The 19165-nt window shown below is 44.4% G+C and overlaps 1 protein-coding gene across 2 annotated transcripts in view; it reads right to left on the bottom strand.

Moving 5' to 3' along the window:
• MS3_00003458 (uncharacterized protein) overlaps positions 1 to 19165 on the bottom strand; it is a 31174-nt gene extending 12009 nt beyond the window's left edge. Inside the window, exons 1-7 of one of the 2 annotated variants that reach the window (XM_051211269.1) lie at positions 18864 to 19165; positions 18696 to 18819; positions 18542 to 18650; positions 18347 to 18507; positions 18256 to 18309; positions 18146 to 18218; positions 17946 to 18114 (exon numbers count right to left, since the gene is read on the bottom strand). In XM_051211269.1, the coding sequence (XP_051071304.1) occupies positions 17946 to 18114; positions 18146 to 18218; positions 18256 to 18309; positions 18347 to 18507; positions 18542 to 18631 (547 nt within the window). In that variant the 5' untranslated portion in view covers positions 18632 to 18650; positions 18696 to 18819; positions 18864 to 19165. Of the gene's footprint in view, positions 1 to 17945; positions 18115 to 18145; positions 18219 to 18255; positions 18310 to 18346; positions 18651 to 18695; positions 18820 to 18863 lie in introns of both variants that reach the window. The other variant, XM_051211270.1, reaches the window with a different exon arrangement.

The raw sequence follows: 19165 nt of genomic DNA, 5'->3' as shown, positions 1-19165 counted from the left end.
TGAAGATGTAATAAACCAGAGAGGACGGTCAAGGACAAAGAAGGTAGGCCAATCACTGAAATTCAAGAACAGAGGAACAGATGGTTAGAGTATTTTGAAGAACTCTTGAATAGGCCAGCTCCATTTAATCCCTCGAACTTTGAAACGGCACACACAGACCTTCTTATAGATGTCACTCCACCAACAACCGAAGAAATCAGGATAGCCACCGGGCAAATTAAGAGCGGGAAAGCATCAGGACCCGACAACATACCAGCTGAAGCACTGAAATCAGACATCGAAGCAACCACAAGCATGCTTTATCTTCTATTCAAAAAGATTTGGGAGGAGGAACAAGTCCCGATGGACTGGAAAGAAGGACACCTCGTCAAGATTCCAAAGAAAGGAGATCTGAGCAAATGTGAAAACTACAGAGGCATTACACTACTGTCAATACCAGGGAAAGTCTTCAACAGATTGTTGCTGAACCGGATGAAGGATGCAGTAGACGCCCAACTTCGAGATCAACAAGCTGGATTCCTTAAGGATTGGTCGTGTACAGACCAAATTGCGACACTACGGATCATCGTTGAACAATCAATTGAATGGAATTCGTCACCAAACATTTGACAGTGTGGATAGAAGAACCTTATGGAAACACCTTCGACAATACGGAGTTCCTGAGAAGATTGTCAACATTATCCGGAACTCATACGACGGACTACAGTGCAAAGTGGTGGATGGAGGACAGCTGATAGATGCATTTCAAGAAAGGAGCGGAGTCCGACAATGCTCCCTTCCTCTTCTGGTGGTCGACTGGATTGTGAAGACATGGACTTCTGAGGGAAAACACGGCATACAATGGACAGCTCAGAACCAATTAGACGATTTGGACTACGCAGATAACCTAGCTCTCCCATCGCATACACACGAACAAATGCATATGTAAACAACTAGTGCGGCAGTAACCTCTGCATCAGTAGGCCTCAACATACACAAGGGGAAACCAAGGTCCTCAAATGCAACACAGAGAACACCCAATCACAATTACTTGAGAAACCCTGGAAGATGTAGGATCCTTCACGTACATGGGAAGCATAATCGATGAACAAGGAGGATCTGATGTAGACGTATAAGCAAGGATTGGCAAATTAAGGGCCACATTCCTAAAACTTAAACCAACTGTCAACCAATGTCAAAGTCAGAATCTCCATTACGGACGTCAGGATATTTCTATTGTAAGGAGCTGAAATTTGGAGAACTACTTCAACTGTCATCAAAAACGTACAAGCATTTATAGACAGTTGCCTACGCAAGATACTCAATATCCGTTTGCCAGATGCCATCAGCAACAGTCTACTGTGAGAGAGGACAAACCAACTTTCAGCTAAGGGGGAAATTAGGAAAAGACGTTGGAAGTGGATAGAAAATACATTACGGAAATCACCTAACTGCATCACGACGCAATCCTAACTTGTAATCCTGAAGCGAAGCGGAAAATAGGAAGGACAAAGAACACGTTACGTCGGGAAATAGAAGTAGATATTAAAAGGATGAATAACAACTGGAAAGAGCTGGAAAGGATTGCCCAGGACAGGGTTGGATGGAGTGCTGATGGGTGGCCTATGCCCCTCCACGAAGAGTAACAGGCGTAAGTAAGTAAGTCAATTCAGGAGATTGCATCGATGGGAAGAACACTTTATGGATCAGTTCAACTGGTCTTCAGCCACACTTCGGTTCCCCACGATCTCCAGTCGACCTGAATGGCGAGTTGATGAACATCTACCAACTCTTTACGAAATTAAAAAAGCTATAGGAAATCTGAAGCGAGGGAGAGCAGCAGGCCCTGACAGGTTTACTCCTGAGATTTTTAAGGATGGTGGTCCAGTATAAGCAGTGAGCTTAACTGAGATCTTAGGTAAAATTTGGGAACTGGACGTAATCCTCTTTGACTGGTCTCAATCACTGATTGTGCCAGTCTATAAGAAAGGACAAAAGTCCTCTTGTGACAATCATAGAGGAATCAGTTTGACTAACATAGTGTCTAAAATACCAGCTTCAATAGTACTTCGACGCCTAACTGAGGCTCGTGAAGAGCAGACTAGAGAAAATCAGGCTGGTTTTCGACCTGGACGTGGTTGTATAGACCAGATATTCACACTACGTCAGGTTCTAGAACACAGACACACATTCAGAAGCCCTACAATGGTAGTATTTCTCGACCTCAAGGCAGCATCCAACTCTGTTGATCGTGAGGTTCTATGGCAGTGTTTGTCACTGAAAGGAGTACCAAAGAAGTACATTAACCTTGTAAAGGCTCTCTACTCGAATACAACTGGCCGAGCGAGGGCTTATGGCGAACTGTCATCAGAATTGATTACCTCAAGTGGTGTTCGTCAGGGCTGTCCACTCTCCCCATTCTTGTTCAACTTTGTAGTTGACGTGCCTTTAAAGACAACACTTTCCGCATCTGACTTTCCAGGGGTTGAACTTCTACCGGGAGATCCACTTGTTGACTTGGAATATGCCGATGACATAGTTCTGTTTGGTGAAGACGCTGACAAAATGCAGAGTCTTCTGACCACTGTAAGCAACAATGCAAGCATGTTTGAGATGCGATTCTCCCCCTCGAAATGCAAAATGTTGCGGGGTTTCAGTAGACCTAGGACAGTGTTTTGAGCGCTAGAATCGTTGGCTATGGTGACACTTGAGGGGGAAGCCGAAAAAGGAAGTTTAGCGTTGAAAGTTGATGTACGAGGGATAATAGAAATTGAAGAGGGAAGAACACTTTATGGATCAGTTCAACTGGTCTTCAGCCACACTTCGGTTCCCCACGATCTCCAGTCGACCTGGATGGTAAGTTGATGTAGGTCCTCCAACTCTTTACGAAGTTGAAAACGCTATAAGAAATCTGAAGCAAGGGAGGGCAGCAGGCCCTGACAGGTTTACGTCTAAGCCTTTTAAGGATGGCGGTTCAGTGTTAGTAGTCAGATTGACTGAGGTCTTGGGTAGAATCTGGGAGCTGGACGTAATCCTCTTTGACTGGTCTCAATCACTGATTGTGCCAGTCTATAAGAAAGGACAAAAGTCCTCTTGTGACAATCATAGAGGAATCAGTTTGACTAACATAGTGTCTAAAATACCAGCTTCAATAGTACTTCGACGCCTAACCGAGGCTCGTGAAGAGCAGACTAGAGAAAATCAGGCTGGTTTTCGACCTGGACGTGGTTGTATAGACCAGATATTCACACTACGTCAGGTTCTAGAACACAGACACACATTCAGAAGCCCTACAATGGTAGTATTTCTCGACCTCAAGGCAGCATCCAACTCTGTTGATCGTGAGGTTCTATGGCAGTGTTTGTCACTGAAAGGAGTACCAAAGAAGTACATTAACCTTGTAAAGGCTCTCTACTCGAATACAACTGGCCGAGCGAGGGCTTATGGCGAACTGTCATCAGAATTGATTACCTCAAGTGGTGTTCGTCAGGGCTGTCCACTCTCCCCATTCTTGTTCAACTTTGTAGTTGACGTGCCTTTAAAGATAACACTTTCCGCATCTGACTTTCCAGGGGTTGAACTTCTACCGGGAGATCCACTTGTTGACTTGGAATATGCCGATGACATAGTTCTGTTTGGTGAAGACGCTGACAAAATGCAGAGTCTTCTGACCACTGTAAGCAACAATGCAAGCATGTTTGAGATGCGATTCTCCCCCTCGAAATGCAAAATGTTGCGGGGTTTCAGTAGACCTAGGACAGTGTTTTGAGCGCTAGAATCGTTGGCTATGGTGACACTTGAGGGGGAAGCCGAAAAAGGAAGTTTAGCGTTGAAAGTTGATGTACGAGGGATAATAGAAATTGAAGAGGGAAGAACACTTTATGGATCAGTTCAACTGGTCTTCAGCCACACTTCGGTTCCCCACGATCTCCAGTCGACCTGGATGGTAAGTTGATGTAGGTCCTCCAACTCTTTACGAAGTTGAAAACGCTATAAGAAATCTGAAGCAAGGGAGGGCAGCAGGCCCTGACAGGTTTACGTCTAAGCCTTTTAAGGATGGCGGTTCAGTGTTAGTAGTCAGATTGACTGAGGTCTTGGGTAGAATCTGGGAGCTGGACGTAATCCTCTTTGACTGGTCTCAATCACTGATTGTGCCAGTCTATAAGAAAGGACAAAAGTCCTCTTGTGACAATCATAGAGGAATCAGTTTGACTAACATAGTGTCTAAAATACCAGCTTCAATAGTACTTCGACGCCTAACCGAGGCTCGTGAAGAGCAGACTAGAGAAAATCAGGCTGGTTTTCGACCTGGACGTGGTTGTATAGACCAGATATTCACACTACGTCAGGTTCTAGAACACAGACACACATTCAGAAGCCCTACAATGGTAGTATTTCTCGACCTCAAGGCAGCATCCAACTCTGTTGATCGTGAGGTTCTATGGCAGTGTTTGTCACTGAAAGGAGTACCAAAGAAGTACATTAACCTTGTAAAGGCTCTCTACTCGAATACAACTGGCCGAGCGAGGGCTTATGGCGAACTGTCATCAGAATTGATTACCTCAAGTGGTGTTCGTCAGGGCTGTCCACTCTCCCCATTCTTGTTCAACTTTGTAGTTGACGTGCCTTTAAAGATAACACTTTCCGCATCTGACTTTCCAGGGGTTGAACTTCTACCGGGAGATCCACTTGTTGACTTGGAATATGCCGATGACATAGTTCTGTTTGGTGAAGACGCTGACAAAATGCAGAGTCTTCTGACCACTGTAAGCAACAATGCAAGCATGTTTGAGATGCGATTCTCCCCTCGAAATGCAAAATGTTGCGGGGTTTCAGTAGACCTAGGACAGTGTTTTGAGCGCTAGAATCGTTGGCTATGGTGACACTTGAGGGGGAAGCCGAAAAAGGAAGTTTAGCGTTGAAAGTTGATGTACGAGGGATAATAGAAATTGAAGAGGGAAGAACACTTTATGGATCAGTTCAACTGGTCTTCAGCCACACTTCGGTTCCCCACGATCTCCAGTCGACCTGGATGGTAAGTTGATGTAGGTCCTCCAACTCTTTACGAAGTTGAAAACGCTATAAGAAATCTGAAGCAAGGGAGGGCAGCAGGCCCTGACAGGTTTACGTCTAAGCCTTTTAAGGATGGCGGTTCAGTGTTAGTAGTCAGATTGACTGAGGTCTTGGGTAGAATCTGGGAGCTGGACGTAATCCTCTTTGACTGGTCTCAATCACTGATTGTGCCAGTCTATAAGAAAGGACAAAAGTCCTCTTGTGACAATCATAGAGGAATCAGTTTGACTAACATAGTGTCTAAAATACCAGCTTCAATAGTACTTCGACGCCTAACCGAGGCTCGTGAAGAGCAGACTAGAGAAAATCAGGCTGGTTTTCGACCTGGACGTGGTTGTATAGACCAGATATTCACACTACGTCAGGTTCTAGAACACAGACACACATTCAGAAGCCCTACAATGGTAGTATTTCTCGACCTCAAGGCAGCATCCAACTCTGTTGATCGTGAGGTTCTATGGCAGTGTTTGTCACTGAAAGGAGTACCAAAGAAGTACATTAACCTTGTAAAGGCTCTCTACTCGAATACAACTGGCCGAGCGAGGGCTTATGGCGAACTGTCATCAGAATTGATTACCTCAAGTGGTGTTCGTCAGGGCTGTCCACTCTCCCCATTCTTGTTCAACTTTGTAGTTGACGTGCCTTTAATGATAACACTTTCCGCATCTGACTTTCCAGGGGTTGAACTTCTACCGGGAGATCCACTTGTTGACTTGGAATATGCCGATGACATAGTTCTGTTTGGTGAAGACGCTGACAAAATGCAGAGTCTTCTGACCACTGTAAGCAACAATGCAAGCATGTTTGAGATGCGATTCTCCCCCTCGAAATGCAAAATGTTGCGGGGTTTCAGTAGACCTAGGACAGTGTTTTGAGCGCTAGAATCGTTGGCTATGGTGACACTTGAGGGGGAAGCCGAAAAAGGAAGTTTAGCGTTGAAAGTTGATGTACGAGGGATAATAGAAATTGAAGAGGGAAGAACACTTTATGGATCAGTTCAACTGGTCTTCAGCCACACTTCGGTTCCCCACGATCTCCAGTCGACCTGGATGGTAAGTTGATGTAGGTCCTCCAACTCTTTACGAAGTTGAAAACGCTATAAGAAATCTGAAGCAAGGGAGGGCAGCAGGCCCTGACAGGTTTACGTCTAAGCCTTTTAAGGATGGCGGTTCAGTGTTAGTAGTCAGATTGACTGAGGTCTTGGGTAGAATCTGGGAGCTGGACGTAATCCTCTTTGACTGGTCTCAATCACTGATTGTGCCAGTCTATAAGAAAGGACAAAAGTCCTCTTGTGACAATCATAGAGGAATCAGTTTGACTAACATAGTGTCTAAAATACCAGCTTCAATAGTACTTCGACGCCTAACCGAGGCTCGTGAAGAGCAGACTAGAGAAAATCAGGCTGGTTTTCGACCTGGACGTGGTTGTATAGACCAGATATTCACACTACGTCAGGTTCTAGAACACAGACACACATTCAGAAGCCCTACAATGGTAGTATTTCTCGACCTCAAGGCAGCATCCAACTCTGTTGATCGTGAGGTTCTATGGCAGTGTTTGTCACTGAAAGGAGTACCAAAGAAGTACATTAACCTTGTAAAGGCTCTCTACTCGAATACAACTGGCCGAGCGAGGGCTTATGGCGAACTGTCATCAGAATTGATTACCTCAAGTGGTGTTCGTCAGGGCTGTCCACTCTCCCCATTCTTGTTCAACTTTGTAGTTGACGTGCCTTTAAAGATAACACTTTCCGCATCTGACTTTCCAGGGGTTGAACTTCTACCGGGAGATCCACTTGTTGACTTGGAATATGCCGATGACATAGTTCTGTTTGGTGAAGACGCTGACAAAATGCAGAGTCTTCTGACCACTGTAAGCAACAATGCAAGCATGTTTGAGATGCGATTCTCCCCCTCGAAATGCAAAATGTTGCGGGGTTTCAGTAGACCTAGGACAGTGTTTTGAGCGCTAGAATCGTTGGCTATGGTGACACTTGAGGGGGAAGCCGAAAAAGGAAGTTTAGCGTTGAAAGTTGATGTACGAGGGATAATAGAAATTGAAGAGGGAAGAACACTTTATGGATCAGTTCAACTGGTCTTCAGCCACACTTCGGTTCCCCACGATCTCCAGTCGACCTGGATGGTAAGTTGATGTAGGTCCTCCAACTCTTTACGAAGTTGAAAACGCTATAAGAAATCTGAAGCAAGGGAGGGCAGCAGGCCCTGACAGGTTTACGTCTAAGCCTTTTAAGGATGGCGGTTCAGTGTTAGTAGTCAGATTGACTGAGGTCTTGGGTAGAATCTGGGAGCTGGACGTAATCCTCTTTGACTGGTCTCAATCACTGATTGTGCCAGTCTATAAGAAAGGACAAAAGTCCTCTTGTGACAATCATAGAGGAATCAGTTTGACTAACATAGTGTCTAAAATACCAGCTTCAATAGTACTTCGACGCCTAACCGAGGCTCGTGAAGAGCAGACTAGAGAAAATCAGGCTGGTTTTCGACCTGGACGTGGTTGTATAGACCAGATATTCACACTACGTCAGGTTCTAGAACACAGACACACATTCAGAAGCCCTACAATGGTAGTATTTCTCGACCTCAAGGCAGCATCCAACTCTGTTGATCGTGAGGTTCTATGGCAGTGTTTGTCACTGAAAGGAGTACCAAAGAAGTACATTAACCTTGTAAAGGCTCTCTACTCGAATACAACTGGCCGAGCGAGGGCTTATGGCGAACTGTCATCAGAATTGATTACCTCAAGTGGTGTTCGTCAGGGCTGTCCACTCTCCCCATTCTTGTTCAACTTTGTAGTTGACGTGCCTTTAAAGATAACACTTTCCGCATCTGACTTTCCAGGGGTTGAACTTCTACCGGGAGATCCACTTGTTGACTTGGAATATGCCGATGACATAGTTCTGTTTGGTGAAGACGCTGACAAAATGCAGAGTCTTCTGACCACTGTAAGCAACAATGCAAGCATGTTTGAGATGCGATTCTCCCCCTCGAAATGCAAAATGTTGCGGGGTTTCAGTAGACCTAGGACAGTGTTTTGAGCGCTAGAATCGTTGGCTATGGTGACACTTGAGGGGGAAGCCGAAAAAGGAAGTTTAGCGTTGAAAGTTGATGTACGAGGGATAATAGAAATTGAAGAGGGAAGAACACTTTATGGATCAGTTCAACTGGTCTTCAGCCACACTTCGGTTCCCCACGATCTCCAGTCGACCTGGATGGTAAGTTGATGTAGGTCCTCCAACTCTTTACGAAGTTGAAAACGCTATAAGAAATCTGAAGCAAGGGAGGGCAGCAGGCCCTGACAGGTTTACGTCTAAGCCTTTTAAGGATGGCGGTTCAGTGTTAGTAGTCAGATTGACTGAGGTCTTGGGTAGAATCTGGGAGCTGGACGTAATCCTCTTTGACTGGTCTCAATCACTGATTGTGCCAGTCTATAAGAAAGGACAAAAGTCCTCTTGTGACAATCATAGAGGAATCAGTTTGACTAACATAGTGTCTAAAATACCAGCTTCAATAGTACTTCGACGCCTAACCGAGGCTCGTGAAGAGCAGACTAGAGAAAATCAGGCTGGTTTTCGACCTGGACGTGGTTGTATAGACCAGATATTCACACTACGTCAGGTTCTAGAACACAGACACACATTCAGAAGCCCTACAATGGTAGTATTTCTCGACCTCAAGGCAGCATCCAACTCTGTTGATCGTGAGGTTCTATGGCAGTGTTTGTCACTGAAAGGAGTACCAAAGAAGTACATTAACCTTGTAAAGGCTCTCTACTCGAATACAACTGGCCGAGCGAGGGCTTATGGCGAACTGTCATCAGAATTGATTACCTCAAGTGGTGTTCGTCAGGGCTGTCCACTCTCCCCATTCTTGTTCAACTTTGTAGTTGACGTGCCTTTAAAGATAACACTTTCCGCATCTGACTTTCCAGGGGTTGAACTTCTACCGGGAGATCCACTTGTTGACTTGGAATATGCCGATGACATAGTTCTGTTTGGTGAAGACGCTGACAAAATGCAGAGTCTTCTGACCACTGTAAGCAACAATGCAAGCATGTTTGAGATGCGATTCTCCCCTCGAAATGCAAAATGTTGCGGGGTTTCAGTAGACCTAGGACAGTGTTTTGAGCGCTAGAATCGTTGGCTATGGTGACACTTGAGGGAAGCCGAAAAAGGAAGTTTAGCGTTGAAAGTTGATGTACGAGGGATAATAGAAATTGAAGAGGGAAGAACACTTTATGGATCAGTTCAACTGGTCTTCAGCCACACTTCGGTTCCCCACGATCTCCAGTCGACCTGGATGGTAAGTTGATGTAGGTCCTCCAACTCTTTACGAAGTTGAAAACGCTATAAGAAATCTGAAGCAAGGGAGGGCAGCAGGCCCTGACAGGTTTACGTCTAAGCCTTTTAAGGATGGCGGTTCAGTGTTAGTAGTCAGATTGACTGAGGTCTTGGGTAGAATCTGGGAGCTGGACGTAATCCTCTTTGACTGGTCTCAATCACTGATTGTGCCAGTCTATAAGAAAGGACAAAAGTCCTCTTGTGACAATCATAGAGGAATCAGTTTGACTAACATAGTGTCTAAAATACCAGCTTCAATAGTACTTCGACGCCTAACCGAGGCTCGTGAAGAGCAGACTAGAGAAAATCAGGCTGGTTTTCGACCTGGACGTGGTTGTATAGACCAGATATTCACACTACGTCAGGTTCTAGAACACAGACACACATTCAGAAGCCCTACAATGGTAGTATTTCTCGACCTCAAGGCAGCATCCAACTCTGTTGATCGTGAGGTTCTATGGCAGTGTTTGTCACTGAAAGGAGTACCAAAGAAGTACATTAACCTTGTAAAGGCTCTCTACTCGAATACAACTGGCCGAGCGAGGGCTTATGGCGAACTGTCATCAGAATTGATTACCTCAAGTGGTGTTCGTCAGGGCTGTCCACTCTCCCCATTCTTGTTCAACTTTGTAGTTGACGTGCCTTTAATGATAACACTTTCCGCATCTGACTTTCCAGGGGTTGAACTTCTACCGGGAGATCCACTTGTTGACTTGGAATATGCCGATGACATAGTTCTGTTTGGTGAAGACGCTGACAAAATGCAGAGTCTTCTGACCACTGTAAGCAACAATGCAAGCATGTTTGAGATGCGATTCTCCCCCTCGAAATGCAAAATGTTGCGGGGTTTCAGTAGACCTAGGACAGTGTTTTGAGCGCTAGAATCGTTGGCTATGGTGACACTTGAGGGGGAAGCCGAAAAAGGAAGTTTAGCGTTGAAAGTTGATGTACGAGGGATAATAGAAATTGAAGAGGGAAGAACACTTTATGGATCAGTTCAACTGGTCTTCAGCCACACTTCGGTTCCCCATGATCTCCAGTCGACCTGGATGGTAAGTTGATGTAGGTCCTCCAACTCTTTACGAAGTTGAAAACGCTATAAGAAATCTGAAGCAAGGGAGGGCAGCAGGCCCTGACAGGTTTACGTCTAAGCCTTTTAAGGATGGCGGTTCAGTGTTAGTAGTCAGATTGACTGAGGTCTTGGGTAGAATCTGGGAGCTGGACGTAATCCTCTTTGACTGGTCTCAATCACTGATTGTGCCAGTCTATAAGAAAGGACAAAAGTCCTCTTGTGACAATCATAGAGGAATCAGTTTGACTAACATAGTGTCTAAAATACCAGCTTCAATAGTACTTCGACGCCTAACCGAGGCTCGTGAAGAGCAGACTAGAGAAAATCAGGCTGGTTTTCGACCTGGACGTGGTTGTATAGACCAGATATTCACACTACGTCAGGTTCTAGAACACAGACACACATTCAGAAGCCCTACAATGGTAGTATTTCTCGACCTCAAGGCAGCATCCAACTCTGTTGATCGTGAGGTTCTATGGCAGTGTTTGTCACTGAAAGGAGTACCAAAGAAGTACATTAACCTTGTAAAGGCTCTCTACTCGAATACAACTGGCCGAGCGAGGGCTTATGGCGAACTGTCATCAGAATTGATTACCTCAAGTGGTGTTCGTCAGGGCTGTCCACTCTCCCCATTCTTGTTCAACTTTGTAGTTGACGTGCCTTTAAAGATAACACTTTCCGCATCTGACTTTCCAGGGGTTGAACTTCTACCGGGAGATCCACTTGTTGACTTGGAATATGCCGATGACATAGTTCTGTTTGGTGAAGACGCTGACAAAATGCAGAGTCTTCTGACCACTGTAAGCAACAATGCAAGCATGTTTGAGATGCGATTCTCCCCCTCGAAATGCAAAATGTTGCGGGGTTTCAGTAGACCTAGGACAGTGTTTTGAGCGCTAGAATCGTTGGCTATGGTGACACTTGAGGGGAAGCCGAAAAGGAAGTTTAGCGTTGAAAGTTGATGTACGAGGGATAATAGAAATTGAAGAGGGAAGAACACTTTATGGATCAGTTCAACTGGTCTTCAGCCACACTTCGGTTCCCCACGATCTCCAGTCGACCTGGATGGTAAGTTGATGTAGGTCCTCCAACTCTTTACGAAGTTGAAAACGCTATAAGAAATCTGAAGCAAGGGAGGGCAGCAGGCCCTGACAGGTTTACGTCTAAGCCTTTTAAGGATGGCGGTTCAGTGTTAGTAGTCAGATTGACTGAGGTCTTGGGTAGAATCTGGGAGCTGGACGTAATCCTCTTTGACTGGTCTCAATCACTGATTGTGCCAGTCTATAAGAAAGGACAAAAGTCCTCTTGTGACAATCATAGAGGAATCAGTTTGACTAACATAGTGTCTAAAATACCAGCTTCAATAGTACTTCGACGCCTAACCGAGGCTCGTGAAGAGCAGACTAGAGAAAATCAGGCTGGTTTTCGACCTGGACGTGGTTGTATAGACCAGATATTCACACTACGTCAGGTTCTAGAACACAGACACACATTCAGAAGCCCTACAATGGTAGTATTTCTCGACCTCAAGGCAGCATCCAACTCTGTTGATCGTGAGGTTCTATGGCAGTGTTTGTCACTGAAAGGAGTACCAAAGAAGTACATTAACCTTGTAAAGGCTCTCTACTCGAATACAACTGGCCGAGCGAGGGCTTATGGCGAACTGTCATCAGAATTGATTACCTCAAGTGGTGTTCGTCAGGGCTGTCCACTCTCCCCATTCTTGTTCAACTTTGTAGTTGACGTGCCTTTAAAGATAACACTTTCCGCATCTGACTTTCCAGGGGTTGAACTTCTACCGGGAGATCCACTTGTTGACTTGGAATATGCCGATGACATAGTTCTGTTTGGTGAAGACGCTGACAAAATGCAGAGTCTTCTGACCACTGTAAGCAACAATGCAAGCATGTTTGAGATGCGATTCTCCCCCTCGAAATGCAAAATGTTGCGGGGTTTCAGTAGACCTAGGACAGTGTTTTGAGCGCTAGAATCGTTGGCTATGGTGACACTTGAGGGGGAAGCCGAAAAAGGAAGTTTAGCGTTGAAAGTTGATGTACGAGGGATAATAGAAATTGAAGAGGGAAGAACACTTTATGGATCAGTTCAACTGGTCTTCAGCCACACTTCGGTTCCCCACGATCTCCAGTCGACCTGGATGGTAAGTTGATGTAGGTCCTCCAACTCTTTACGAAGTTGAAAACGCTATAAGAAATCTGAAGCAAGGGAGGGCAGCAGGCCCTGACAGGTTTACGTCTAAGCCTTTTAAGGATGGCGGTTCAGTGTTAGTAGTCAGATTGACTGAGGTCTTGGGTAGAATCTGGGAGCTGGACGTAATCCTCTTTGACTGGTCTCAATCACTGATTGTGCCAGTCTATAAGAAAGGACAAAAGTCCTCTTGTGACAATCATAGAGGAATCAGTTTGACTAACATAGTGTCTAAAATACCAGCTTCAATAGTACTTCGACGCCTAACCGAGGCTCGTGAAGAGCAGACTAGAGAAAATCAGGCTGGTTTTCGACCTGGACGTGGTTGTATAGACCAGATATTCACACTACGTCAGGTTCTAGAACACAGACACACATTCAGAAGCCCTACAATGGTAGTATTTCTCGACCTCAAGGCAGCATCCAACTCTGTTGATCGTGAGGTTCTATGGCAGTGTTTGTCACTGAAAGGAGTACCAAAGAAGTACATTAACCTTGTAAAGGCTCTCTACTCGAATACAACTGGCCGAGCGAGGGCTTATGGCGAACTGTCATCAGAATTGATTACCTCAAGTGGTGTTCGTCAGGGCTGTCCACTCTCCCCATTCTTGTTCAACTTTGTAGTTGACGTGCCTTTAAAGATAACACTTTCCGCATCTGACTTTCCAGGGGTTGAACTTCTACCGGGAGATCCACTTGTTGACTTGGAATATGCCGATGACATAGTTCTGTTTGGTGAAGACGCTGACAAAATGCAGAGTCTTCTGACCACTGTAAGCAACAATGCAAGCATGTTTGAGATACGATTCTCCCCTCGAAATGCAAAATGTTGCGGGGTTTCAGTAGACCTAGGACAGTGTTTTGAGCGCTAGAATCGTTGGCTATGGTGACACTTGAGGGGGAAGCCGAAAAAGGAAGTTTAGCGTTGAAAGTTGATGTACGAGGGATAATAGAAATTGAAGAGGGAAGAACACTTTATGGATCAGTTCAACTGGTCTTCAGCCACACTTCGGTTCCCCACGATCTCCAGTCGACCTGGATGGTAAGTTGATGTAGGTCCTCCAACTCTTTACGAAGTTGAAAACGCTATAAGAAATCTGAAGCAAGGGAGGGCAGCAGGCCCTGACAGGTTTACGTCTAAGCCTTTTAAGGATGGCGGTTCAGTGTTAGTAGTCAGATTGACTGAGGTCTTGGGTAGAATCTGGGAGCTGGACGTAATCCTCTTTGACTGGTCTCAATCACTGATTGTGCCAGTCTATAAGAAAGGACAAAAGTCCTCTTGTGACAATCATAGAGGAATCAGTTTGACTAACATAGTGTCTAAAATACCAGCTTCAATAGTACTTCGACGCCTAACCGAGGCTCGTGAAGAGCAGACTAGAGAAAATCAGGCTGGTTTTCGACCTGGACGTGGTTGTATAGACCAGATATTCACACTATGTCAGGTTCTAGAACACAGACACACATTCAGAAGCCCTACAATGGTAGTATTTCTCGACCTCAAGGCAGCATCCAACTCTGTTGATCGTGAGGTTCTATGGCAGTGTTTGTCACTGAAAGGAGTACCAAAGAAGTACATTAACCTTGTAAAGGCTCTCTACTCGAATACAACTGGCCGAGCGAGGGCTTATGGCGAACTGTCATCAGAATTGATTACCTCAAGTGGTGTTCGTCAGGGCTGTCCACTCTCCCCATTCTTGTTCAACTTTGTAGTTGACGTGCCTTTAAAGATAACACTTTCCGCATCTGACTTTCCAGGGGTTGAACTTCTACCGGGAGATCCACTTGTTGACTTGGAATATGCCGATGACATAGTTCTGTTTGGTGAAGACGCTGACAAAATGCAGAGTCTTCTGACCACTGTAAGCAACAATGCAAGCATGTTTGAGATGCGATTCTCCCCCTCGAAATGCAAAATGTTGCGGGGTTTCAGTAGACCTAGGACAGTGTTTTGAGCGCTAGAATCGTTGGCTATGGTGACACTTGAGGGGGAAGCCGAAAAAGGAAGTTTAGCGTTGAAAGTTGATGTACGAGGGATAATAGAAATTGAAGAGGGAAGAACACTTTATGGATCAGTTCAACTGGTCTTCAGCCACACTTCGGTTCCCCACGATCTCCAGTCGACCTGGATGGTAAGTTGATGTAGGTCCTCCAACTCTTTACGAAGTTGAAAACGCTATAAGAAATCTGAAGCAAGGGAGGGCAGCAGGCCCTGACAGGTTTACGTCTAAGCCTTTTAAGGATGGCGGTTCAGTGTTAGTAGTCAGATTGACTGAGGTCTTGGGTAGAATCTGGGAGCTGGACGTAATCCTCTTTGACTGGTCTCAATCACTGATTGTGCCAGTCTATAAGAAAGGACAAAAGTCCTCTTGTGACAATCATAGAGGAATCAGTTTGACTAACATAGTGTCTAAAATACCAGCTTCAATAGTACTTCGACGCCTAACCGAGGCTCGTGAAGAGCAGACTAGAGAAAATCAGGCTGGTTTTCGACCTGGACGTGGTTGTATAGACCAGATATTCACACTATGTCAGGTTCTAGAACACAGACACACATTCAGAAGCCCTACAATGGTAGTATTTCTCGACCTCAAGGCAGCATCCAACTCTGTTGATCGTGAGGTTCTATGGCAGTGTTTGTCACTGAAAGGAGTACCAAAGAAGTACATTAACCTTGTAAAGGCTCTCTACTCGAATACAACTGGCCGAGCGAGGGCTTATGGCGAACTGTCATCAGAATTGATTACCTCAAGTGGTGTTCGTCAGGGCTGTCCACTCTCCCCATTCTTGTTCAACTTTGTAGTTGACGTGCCTTTAAAGACAACACTTTCCGCATCTGACTTTCCAGGGGTTGAACTTCTACCGGGAGATCCACTTGTTGACTTGGAATATGCCGATGACATAGTTCTGTTTGGTGAAGACGCTGACAAAATGCAGAGTCTTCTGACCACTGTAAGCAACAATGCAAGCATGTTTGAGATGCGATTCTCCCCCTCGAAATGCAAAATGTTGCTTGAGGATTGGGTTCCATCGACACCCGAACTAATGATAGGGAGTGAAATAGTTGAGCGTGTCGACTGCTTCACTTATCTTGGGAGTCTCATCAGCCTTTGTGGTCTGGTGTGTGACGGAATCTCATAACGAATTTATTTTTTTATTTATTTGAACACATAAATATTGGTACAAGAGAGCGCCAATATATATGCGCCACACAAAACAATGAAAATTCGAAGAGAAATAGAAAAAAAAACAATAACGAAGAGATTGGTGTAAGGTAGTGTGGTAGTAATAAGGGAACGCAAAGGTACAATCAGAAGAAATCTTTCAGTTAAGGAACATACAACCACTTTTTATGAAGAAAGTAAAAGATTACAGTAGGATCGCCACTGGCTTCTATTCTGAGCCATATCTGATAACGTCTCTAGCCACTGTGTTGCACCATCTCTCAGACCCCAACCAGGAAGTCGTGAAGGACCGACAGAAGCCAGTCCTTTGCAGCTTCCTTTCATACCACGACGCCATGTCATATACTGACCACCTCTCCACTTTTTTCAACCAGTCCCAGCGTCGGCAAATAATGCACGACGTGGAATTCTCTGGGACGACATTCGGAGAACATGTCCAAGCCACCGAAGTCGGTGTTTCAAGATGGTGACACCAATTGAACTATCGTCTCTGCGCCCGAACACACGATGCCGAACCTCTGCATTACTGACATGGTGCAGAGGTGAAGTAGTTGAGCGTGTCGACTGCTTCACTTATCTTGGGAGTTTCATCAGCCTTTGTGGTCTGGTGTGTGACGGAATCTCAGCACGGATACAGAGGGCTCGACCAGCTTTTGCCAACTTGCGTCATTTATGGCGTAGTCGAGATATCCGTCTATCAACCAAAGGACGTGTTTACTGCGCAGCAGTTCGTTCCGTCCTACTTTATGGCAGTGAAACATGGCGGGTAAGAGTAGAGGATATTCGTAGGTTACTAGTATTCGATCATAGATGTCTCCGAAACATTGCTCGTATATCCTGGGACCATCGAGTAAGTAACTCAGTTGTTAGGAAACGGGTACCAGGTAAGGATGGCAAATCAATTGATGACGTAGTGAAACTTCATCAGTTGAGATGGCTGGGACACGTGTTACGTATGCCCAACAACCGACTGCCTCGATGTGCGATGTTTTGTTGTATAGGAGTATGTTGGAAGAAAGCTAGGGGCGGCCAGACCAAAACATGGCACAAATCCATGAAGTCACTGACAAGTGGACTGAGCCATGTTGGTAGGTGTAGACTACCTGGTTGGGGACCACGAGATGATAGCAACCGATGGTTAGAGACCCAGAATGACATGGCTCAAAATCGTTTGCAATGGTGCAGGTGCATCCACTCTTTGTGTTCTCCCAAATTCTAGTCTGAATTCTTCATGTCCCCTTTTTTCTCTTTCCAAATTTATCTCACTGGATTATACTCCTTGAATAAAATCTTCGAACCCTAATCTTTCCGATTACTGCTTATACTCTTACTACCTCTACCACTAGGGGATTTGAGTCGATAACTGCATCTCTGTGCTAATGTAGTATGGCAACTCGAACTGATGTACGTACGTACGAAGTTCTACGTTGTTGCTGACTGACTGATTGGAAATCATTGGCGGGCGGCCAATGCCACAGGATGAGACCAATTGTAAACGAATGAAACAATTAGCTACACTTTCGTTTGAATACGGAGAACAGATAACGATAGGAATACAGATATTAGGGTATATATTAAAGGATGAAGTAAGAGGACAAGGAGTTGGATTATAACACAATGTTGAAAACTTAAGAAAACTGTGGGCATTTAGGCTGGTTTTAGAGAAAATATCCTTTAATATACCAGCAGCCGTTTATATTGTATGGATGACAACCCAGGACTGCCTTAAATTCCCGAAGGAGTACCTAGTCAAAGGATATCAAGTTGCTCTGGATATCAGAGATGCAGATCGTGGACAAAAATCGGTAATTTAGATCAAAATTGTATGTTTTCTCCGGCGAAGCATTAGTCAAGGGAAATGTTTAAACTGCGTTTACTTGATAAGGTAACTAACGAAACAACCAATTTTATTACTATAATAGGCAAAAGCGGTTATCAGATTGAATCTTACGATTGTCTGATTCCTTAGTTTAAATTTATTGAGACTCCCAAAAACGATCTTAGTGAGTCGATAATCGCTTTTGAAGAGCCATCACTTAACAAACTTGAAAAAATAAAGCGTACGAGAACTTACCATAACATTGTCCTTGTAAGACAAGCTGGGTGAAAGACCATCGAATTCCACTTAGGAATGACGCTGCGAGAACAAGAAGGAATCCTATGTAATTGAACTGTGTAGACTCATATGAAAACATAAAAAGCCCACAGGTAATCAGAACGACAATGATGGCTAAGGATGGTTGCTAAAAGTTTATTTGAATCACACCAACCTACCTTTTTCTCCTGTTTTAATAAAACAGAAAACATCACAATAAAAATGACGCTGGTAGATTTTGTCATTGTGTACCTGAGTTTTTAAGATTACCGTTTGCAAAAGAACATACAATGATACTGTAATGAACTCAAAACTCCAATTTGAACAACCAATATCTAGGGCACTTGTTAACAAAATATTTACAAGCCTTTAAATTGTACCTAGAGATCCCAGAGACAGCAACAACCCTCACATACTTCGCCCACGGAAGCTCTATTCTTGGACAGTTATACAACCACGATAGTGAACACCTTACGAACCATGACAATAAGAATTTAATGATCATGTGCAGTAAAGTGATTGAGAGTGGATATGGGAACACCTAACTTTTAAAATTATTCGATGAAATTTCGCACTTTTATACAACGGCTGTTGAAAAATGTAAGGCATATTGAGAAACAATAGAACATAAACACTGTGCAAAGAGTTTTCAGTGGGTTAGGCATGATGGAACGTGTATGATTGCTAAAAATTAATATTTGACTGGTAATTTTTAGAAGTTTCAGCTACTTGAAAGATTTTAGGTCGTGGTGTTAGCAGAATTGTAAGAAAACTGTTTGATAGGTAAACGGTCAGCAACTGAAGTGGTCTTATGATCACAGGTAAACAATCTACAAGGAAGTAAACAACAGAACTAGCAAGGGTTGAACGTCAATAAGACTGTTTGGATTTGCTTACACTCAAAACCCAAACTGGGAATCATACAAGGCAACGCTTCAGGGGTATCGTCCACCCATAAAGGTTGCGAGCACTTGAAGGTCAAACTGTCGCAAGATGACTGGTGCATCACATCGACAATTCGTGAAAATTTTCAGAAGCGGTCAAATCAAGACATTTTTAGAATTGAGAAGCATTTAAAAGTAGCGGCAAAGATTAACCGGTCGACATGGACGTGTGCTAGTTGAGGTATATCACATGTTGTCATGTAAACTGTACACCATGCACTTTTCTATCCTCTCTAAAGTTGAAGGGGGAAATTC

Source organism: Schistosoma haematobium, chromosome ZW (genome assembly GCF_000699445.3).
Source record: "Schistosoma haematobium chromosome ZW, whole genome shotgun sequence".
Taxonomy (NCBI): domain Eukaryota; kingdom Metazoa; phylum Platyhelminthes; class Trematoda; order Strigeidida; family Schistosomatidae; genus Schistosoma; species Schistosoma haematobium.
This window is presented reverse-complemented; position numbering and strand designations above follow the sequence as displayed.